We start from the raw sequence: 9,316 nt of genomic DNA, 5'->3' as shown, positions 1-9,316 counted from the left end.
CTAAGTATATTGGTTGGCTCCTAGAGTCCTAGAATAATTTTTTTAAAGGGCCAGTGTACTCTGAAATCATGGATAATATATAATACCAGTAATACATTCCCTAATTAACTAAATTAGATATGTATAGGAATTTTGAAAAGCAATGCATTTAGTACATTTTACTTTTTTATTTCCTGCTCCTGAAATATTCTGGATGGTGCTGGCACTCCCCAAAAAAAGGGCTGAGCTGTGCTTTTGGCATTGCACTCCAGCAACATATAGATAGGCATTAGAAAATACAGCAATGGGCATTGGGCAGAAAAATATAGGTCCAAACAGTGCAACAACCTTTATTAATTTAAACAGAATGTATACTTGAATCAGACCAAGTATTTTACTGCATATGTATGTAACCCCAGTCCATCCTCCATTCCATTTAAACAGATGTCTATCGGTGCCAGACAGAACACTGTGTGTGGAGCAGCTCCATATAAAGAAGACCGGCAATGTGTGTTCTATGCAGCAGCTGCCTATGTCATAAACTCAGATTAGATCATGAAGACTATATCGTGGCCTCCTTGACACCCTACAGTGTAGCAGCGTTCAGTTGCGATGTGTTTCCTCAATTTGAATTATTTGCCTGCCCACACAAATTTACTGTGGATCGCTAGCCGGACCTGAAGCAACTCTACTTGTTTCACTAGATGAAGACTATACTTCACATTCCAGGGCTCCTTGCACAGACCTGCCCCTGCATGAGTGCACAGCAATGGGATACCAGTTCAGAGATTGTTATGCTGTGTCAGTACCTAATCTCCGGTATATAATATCTTGTGAGTCACCATGCTGTGTTCTGATGCAGGGGCAGGTCTGTGCAAGGAGCCCCGGAATGTGAAGCAGTGTCTTCATCTAGTGAAACAAGTAGAGTTGCATCAGGTCCAGCTAGCGATTGTGGCAGGCAAATAATCTAAAGGCATGAAGGTGCGCAGACAGAGAAGGGAGTGGGAAGTCAGGGTTGAGGATCGTTTCTAAGCAAGCAGCATGGGTTGGGAAAGCATTGTGAAAAAATATATACACACACTTCCAATAAGTTTACCAATTGACTTACATGTATAGCATGATAGATTAAAAACTTTAGCACACAGAAAACCTGGCTGTATATTATAATGTCTGTTTAAGCACTGACCTTTTCTGCAATCCCTCCACACTTGAGTTCAGGAAGAGAAAAGAAATTGAAAACAGAGGAACGTAGTAACTATTTACACCAAGATGGAACCGAACAGTGACACCTGCAGGTAAACATTAAAAGTGCAGGCATTTTTTTTTTAGTCACGTCTGGTCTTTCTGCAGACACACTACAGATTCTGCGATGAGATCAGTGTTCTGCCTTGGGGACAGGGATCTAGGCTGTGTCTGCCGAGTGCTTGTTTTCCTGCTCCCTTTTATTGCTGGCTAACGTTACATCTTTACACAGGAACATTAACTAGTAACTAAACCACCATGCTGCACTTAGAAACTTCCTAAACACAGATATGCTTTCTATACCATGCTCAGAGTCAGCACGGTATGTAAAGCATATCTGTGTTTAGGAAGTTTCTGAGTGCAGCTGCAGCATGGTGGTTTAGTTACTAGTTAATTAAACTTGTTCCTGTGTAAAGATGTAACGTTAGCCAGCAATAAAGGGGAGCAGGAAAACAAGCACTCGGCAGACACAGCCTGGATCACTAATGAGAAGAAGCAGCTGCACGCAGTGGTTAGGACATTACTAACAGTAATAAAACTTGGCCAAACATTTAAAAATTATTAAATGAACACTTCTTCCTACCTTGTCATGCTCTTCCTTCCCGCCGACCTAAAGAAAATCACTCACCGGCTTAACTCTGGCTGCAGCAGTCGGCCCCAGCCCAGATCAATCTGATGCTGCATTGCCGCATAAGTCACATTCACAGTTTACTGACTCAATCTGTCAACGACACCATCTTGGATCTCCACGCTGTGTTTCCCTGAGATGCTCCTCCTCCCACACACACAGGCACAGCTCTTAGGGTGCGAGTGTCACGTGACAGCTGGCTCTCGCACACTAAGAGCTGTGCTCCTTAAGAAGGCTATGGGCTGGCCTGTAGGTGGCACTGCACTCAATGCAGGCTGAAAGTGGAGAGAGCTTTTGCCTATAATTCTGTCTATCGCACTGCTCAGCATGTGCGATAGTCTAGATAGAAGTATACAGCCCTCTCCACTTTCAGCCTTATTAAGAATTAAAAAGTGCAATTTTAATGTTTTTTAGTAAAAACTGAAGTGGAGAATGGAAGATTTTTTTATTTTATCCGCAAAAAAAGTTTAAAAATGTAAAAAAAAAATATTTATTTTCTCATTCTTTTTTTTTTTTTTTTTTTTTTTCATCAGGGGTCAGTTCAGGTCAGGGGGTTCAGGTCAGGGGGTTCACGTGCTCAAGTGCTCCTATAGAGGAGCCTCCACTGACTAGAATACACATTTATTATTATTATTATTAGACATGTGGCAATTCGTTATTCATTAGTTAACTCCTGAAAATGGATAAATATTCAGGATTTGTTTAACTAACACATAATGAATTGCACGCGTCTAATTATTATTATTATGATCATTTATTTGTAGAGGGCCAAAAGATTCTGCAGTGCTATAAACATAATACACAAAAGTTGACATTTATAAGAGGAACAGATAAATGAATCGAATGCCCTGCCAGGAATGGCAGACTGGCAACGGCTGTAAGTGTTGTAGACACAGTTCAAGGTGATCCACAGGGCAGCTGAGCGTGTAAACTCAAATAAAAAGCAAAAGCAACACCTGCAATATATTGTGAAATGTATTTTAGATAAAACAGAGACATTACTATAATGTCCCTTTATATTGAAGATTAAAACTACATCTCATATAGCAATAAGGTTTTTTTTCCTTGTTCAAAGCCTATAAATAATTTCTTTCTTTTAGATGTAGCGCTCTTCCTGTGCTCCCCACATGCAGTATCTCAGCATTCCTTTTACTATGTAGGAAGTCAATTACCGTTGAGTGATCTGCATAATGAGACAAAACTCTTATCACTACCACAACTAAAAGAGCTGTTTCATTTTGCAATGATTTCTTAAACATGATAAAACTAACAGGATATAAAATGTTTCAACTAAACACAAGGGTTGCACACAAATCATGAGAGAAGGTCATGAGATAAAGTTAAAGCTTAATATTTTATCTTTTTAAAATGAAAGGACATTTGCCCTGATCAGGGAATCTGCAGGAGGGACAGCCCCAATACCTCCCAACATGTGACAATCCCACAAGATCTGGGGCACTATTGCTTGCATACATAGGTGTAACTAGAAACCACAGGGCCCAGGTGCAAGAATCTAAGAAGGGCCCACCCCCCCAAAAAAGTGAATTTGATATATATATTTTTTTATATATATATATATAATTAAAACACAGAATAAAAATGTGAATCAGATTACATGTATGCAAAAGGAGGTACCCTGTGCCCACAGTCTGTGAGATGGTCTGACCCCCTATTACTGTATATAGTGACACTGTTCAACCCACCAGTACTGTATATAGTGAGTCAGTGACACAGTCTGTAATCTGCCTGTGAGATGGCTGGCCTGACCCTACCCGCCCGAGTACTTTATACAGGGACCACAGTGGTCTGTGACATGGTCTAGCCCCCCGTACTGTATATAGTGGTACTGTATAGTGACACTGTTTACCCCCCCACCCCCATGCTGTAGTAACAAGGTCTGTAATTTGCTGGTTCCACAAACATACACACACATATACATGCATAAAAACACACACAGTCACATACAAACATACACACACATATACATGCATAAAAACACACACAGTCACATACAAACATACACACACACATACATGCATAAATACACACACAGTCACATACATACTTACACACATACACACACACACATGCATAAATACACACACAGTCACATACATACACACACACACATACATGCATAAATACACACACAGTCACATACATACTTACACACATACACACACACATACATACATAAATACACACACAGTCACATACATACTTACACACATACACACACACATGCATAAATACACACACAGTCACATACATACATACATACATACACATACATACATGCATAGATACACACACAGTCACATACATACACACACATACATGCATAAATACACACACAGTCACATACAAACATACACACATACACACACACATGCATAAATACACACACAGTCACATACATACATACATACACATACATACATGCATAGATACACACACAGTCACATACATACACACACATACATGCATAAATACACACACAGTCACATACATACTTACACACATACACACACACATGCATAAATACACACACAGTCACATACATACACACACACACACACACATACATGCATAAATACACACACAGTCACATACATACTTACATACACATACATACATGCATAAATACACACACAGTCACATACCTACACACACACACACACACACACATACATGCATAAATACACACACAGTCACATACATACTTACATACACATACATACATGCATAAATACACACACAGTCACATACCTACACACACACACACGCATGCATAGATACACACACAGTCACATACATACACACACATACATGCATAAATACACACACAGTCACATACATACTTACACACATACACACACACATGCATAAATACACACACAGTCACATACATACACACACACACACACACACACATACATGCATAAATACACACACAGTCACATACATACTTACACACATACACACACACATACTGTACATGCATAGATACACACACAGTCACATACACACCTACATACACATACATAAATACTAATGGGTAAAACAGAAACACTAACTCCTGTATTCAGAGACACTAGTGAAGCATCATGTCACACTCACATGATATCAGTGCAGGCAGTGGCAGGTCAACGTTTTTTATTTTTTAAGCTGGGCCCACACTTGCATATAACTACGTGTTTAGCCCCTGCAAAAATATTATACACATGGATAGTCAGCTTCAAAGCAGCAATGCACTCTGTGACCTAACTTAACATATCTGTCGAGCAAATAACAACTGGCATGTTTGTGTAGCCACCAGTAACCAGCTAGCTCCCAGTAGTGCATTAGTGCTCCTATCTAGGTATGCTTTTAAACAAAGGATACCAGGATAACTAAGTAAATTTTCAACAAGCTTAAATTGAAATGTTTCACTTTCCTATCTCTTTAAAAACAATTATCTTTTTTCATCTTATCTTCTTATAACCGAACCATCCATGGTAGAAAAAACATTTACGGAGCTTGCCGGAAACAGAACTTATGAAGCAGCTTCATAACCTGTTCACCTGCTCTGAGGCTGCGGACAGAAATCAACCCGATCGAATACGATCGGGTTTATTGACACCCCCTGCTAGCGGCCGATTGGCCACAAATCTGCAGGGGGCGGCATTGCACCAGCAGTTCACAAGAACTGCTGGTGCAATGCTAAATGCCGACAGCGGACATTGTACTATGTCCACTCACACTATGCTAAATCTACCCCAATGCCTCAGAGCTGATCTTATGCCCTACTCTGCTACTCTCTGCCACTTCCTCCAATGCTACCTATAAATTTTAGTCATTGAAAAATCACTTGTTTAGAGAAGTTTATTTCCCAAATACCAAGAATCTGTCAACTAAGAAACAAAGTGATCTTCATGCAGCCCCTCTGTGGCTGTACTGTCCCATGACACTACTGTAACACACTTTGCTATACAAAGGGCTAGATTACAAGTGGAGTGTTATTTTATCGCACGTGCAAATGGGCAAATTTGCCCGTTTACGGGCCTGCGATAATTAACCAGCCATTACATTAAATGCCCCCCAATTGCCCCATAATTACATGTGAGGTCCCTTATTTTTTTAAACATAGCATTTAAAAAAAACAAAAACAAAACTGCACTAAGCAGTTTTTCGGGGCTAAAGTTGGCGGATGTGAGGTCATTACATTGCGGTCTATGGGAAATGTGTGTTCCAAGTAATTATATATGTATTTGCTTATAAACATATATATTTATGTGTTAATATGTGTATATACACATATAAACAAAAATATATATTTATATTTGCTGCCTATCGCTGCATGACTTACCCCCTTTGCTGTTCTAGTTCTCACGCCGTGTCTCTCTCGTGAGCACAATGCTTCAGGGCAATGCAAACGCGAGGTTTCACTTGCATTGCACCTCACTTGTAATACCAGCGCACATTTGCGTGCACTGGTATTAGTAAGTTGAGTCCAAATATTGCTTTTGCCGAAGCGATATTTTGCGCTTAACTGGTAATCTAGCCCAAAGTGTGTGAAAAAGGCTGCTTTAGACTTAGCCAACCCTGTGTCACCTCTGAGCATACTTTTAGGTGTGTACGCTCTTGTGAACAAGCTTGACTGAGAGGCAAACAACTGCAAGGCTCTGAAACTTGTTTAAAACACCTTTTTATGTTAATATTTTAAGTTATATTTAGCTCATGTGTGCAATTGTACATTCATATTAAGTTTATCAATATGTAAGATGTGTTTTTTCTAAATATTTTTCCTGTTTAATACATTTGCCAAAGTAACCATTGACTGAACTAATCTGCTTGAAGTCAGACATGATTTATTAATGTCAAAAACACATAACATATAATTTTATATAATATAGTATAAAATGCACATAATAGGCAAAAAAAAAAAAAAAGACTAAACATACAGTTGCATTTTTTTATTGGTTTTTTATCTTTCATTTTTATCTTAAAGGGACACTGAACCCAAATTTTTTCTTTCGTGATTTAGATAGAGCATGCAATTGTAAGCAACTTTCTAATTTACTCCTATTATCAAAATTTCTTCATTCTCTTGGTATCTTTATTTGAAAAGCAAGAATGTAAGTTTAGATGCCGGCCCATTTTTGGTGAACAACCTGGGTTGTTCTTGTTGAATGGTGGATTAATTTAACCGACTAATAAATAAGTGCTGTCCAGGGTACTGAACCAAACAATAATTTAGATGCCTTGTTTTTCAAATAAAGATAGCAAGAGAACAAAGAAAAATTGATAATAGGAGTAAATTAGAAAGTTGCTTACAATTGCATGTTCTATCTGAATCATCACAAAAGAAAATTTGGGTTCAGTGTCCCTTTAAGAGAAAAATTGTAAAACCCTTCTGTGGGGCATCCTAAATATGATTATGATTTTCATGCTGTATATAAGAAGCAAACTTGTCTGAAAGACATTTACAATATGTTAAAATGGGCATGAGGAGTGTTTATCAATATTTACTTTATGTGCCATAAAAACTAGAATAATCTCATGAAAATAGCTTTAACTTACAAAGTGCAATTTTTTTGTCTCCTTTTTTATTCTGCTCTTTTTCATTTGAGATCCAAAAATCCAAATTCAGGAGTTAAATGAAGAGTTGGTTCTAAGGTTGATGCAATGAGTCCCCCACCTCTTATGTACAGTAAAGCAATTACTAGGGTCTGCACGCTCATTTTCTCCAATGATAATGTAAATCTTTGGTGGGATTGCATCAGATGAGATCTACCTATACTAAACTCTTACAAGACAATAGTGCTCGACTAGCAATTCTCTGTAGGGATGGATAAAACAGATGCTTTTTTTTTTTAAATGAGTCAATTAAATCAGTAGTGAAACATTTTGGTTGCTATTTTTAATGTTTACTGTCATTTAATGCAATCAGAAATGTTTAAAAATGCTAACTAACAATGAGAACAGTAACTTATAACTAATAGTTTAAAATTCTACTCCATGGAGATTTCAAACTAATGGAGAGTATTATGGATTTTCAGAATTCTAATCTGTTTGTTCCACTTCATAGACTCCTGCACATGGTCCTGTGTTACATGATAGATGTTCTGGAATATTTTATCATCTGCATTTAAATATATTGAACAATACAAGTGAACATTGCTGCACCACAGTGAAAATAGGGATCTAAAAAATATATGTTTGCAAATATTAACTAGGAATAATAATTATTATTATTATAATAACATTTATACTCTTACTGATACTACTACTAATAAATAATGCTAACATTAACTAGGAAGATCTAATAATAACAATAACAACAGCAACATTAATACTACTACTGATAATTATACATAATGCAAATATTAACTAGGAAGGAATTATTATTATTAATAATATTATTATTATTAATAGTAAAAAAGATACTAATAATAATCATAAAAAGAAGAATGCTTACCTTGCCAGGTCTAAGAAAGAGTCTACAGTTTCTTTATTTGTAGTCACAGTCTCTTTTATACCCAGGGCATAAGAGTTCAGGGCACCTGCTCCAGCACCTGGTTTGATGATAAAACCTAGTGCTATGGCTAACCCTGAGGCCATGAGGGTGGTCACTAAGAAGTAGGCTACAGCAATGCCACCGAGCTTGCCAAGGGACCTGGTGTCTAGACTGGCAGCCCCAGAGATCAAGCTGCAGACCACAAGGGGTAAGATAATCATTTTCAGCATCCTTAATAGCATTTCTCCTGGGAAAGCAAAGTAGGTTATCTGAGCTTTTGTAAGGTTCATACTTCTTACAGCTGTGCCCAAGCCAACTCCTACTAGCACCCCAGACACTGTGAGGATCACTATAGCATTCTTCCTGAGGAACTGGGCACATGGACTCTGCTTGGTAGCTTTGCCTCCTGCAGCATCCTCCTCTATTTCACAAACGGTGTAGCCTGGGTACCTGTCAATGTGTCCGTTAGTTTCACAGGGTTTCTCCATAATTAGGCTAAAGCCTTGTCTTTGTGTAGCAGGGGAGAAGAATGAGTTGCAGCAGGACACAATACGTGCGTTTGCCACAGACAGCAACCTAGTGACTTAAGTGCTTTATCCAGCTTCAAACACTCTGCTTAACTCCAGGGGCTCACAGCTCCTTTATGAACTGCAGCTCTAGCTGATGCAACAGACCTCCCTCCTCATCCCCTCCCTTCCATATCTGTCCCTGCCCACCCTGTCTGTGCCAAGTCTACAGCTTCATGACCCCTCTCTTCCTCTTCACTGCTGGCTATTAGCTACTACAACTCATCTGCCTTTAACCCACATTAGTCTTATACAAAATGTATTAAAAAAGGGTGGGACACTGCAGGCATTGACTTCAATGAAATAATGAAGCATTTGTGGGGTTTGAGTAATGTGTTTAACAAAATGCTTTTATTAGAGTAATTGCCTTTGTGGGATACAGCGTGTGTTTTTTCTTGCTGT

General features: G+C 38.4%; 1 protein-coding gene across 1 annotated transcript in view; it reads right to left on the bottom strand.

Moving 5' to 3' along the window:
* SLC1A4 (solute carrier family 1 member 4) overlaps nt 1–8,969 on the bottom strand; it is a 104,543-nt gene extending 95,574 nt beyond the window's left edge. Inside the window, exon 1 of the mRNA XM_053712091.1 lies at nt 8,310–8,969. Coding sequence (XP_053568066.1) covers nt 8,310–8,836 — 527 coding nt within the window. The 5' untranslated portion in view covers nt 8,837–8,969. The remainder of the gene's footprint in view (nt 1–8,309) is intronic.
* Nucleotides 8,970–9,316: the final 347 nt, after the last annotated feature.

The sequence above is a fragment of the Bombina bombina genome, chromosome 4, assembly GCF_027579735.1.
Source record: "Bombina bombina isolate aBomBom1 chromosome 4, aBomBom1.pri, whole genome shotgun sequence".
Lineage (NCBI taxonomy): Eukaryota > Metazoa > Chordata > Amphibia > Anura > Bombinatoridae > Bombina > Bombina bombina.
This window is presented reverse-complemented; position numbering and strand designations above follow the sequence as displayed.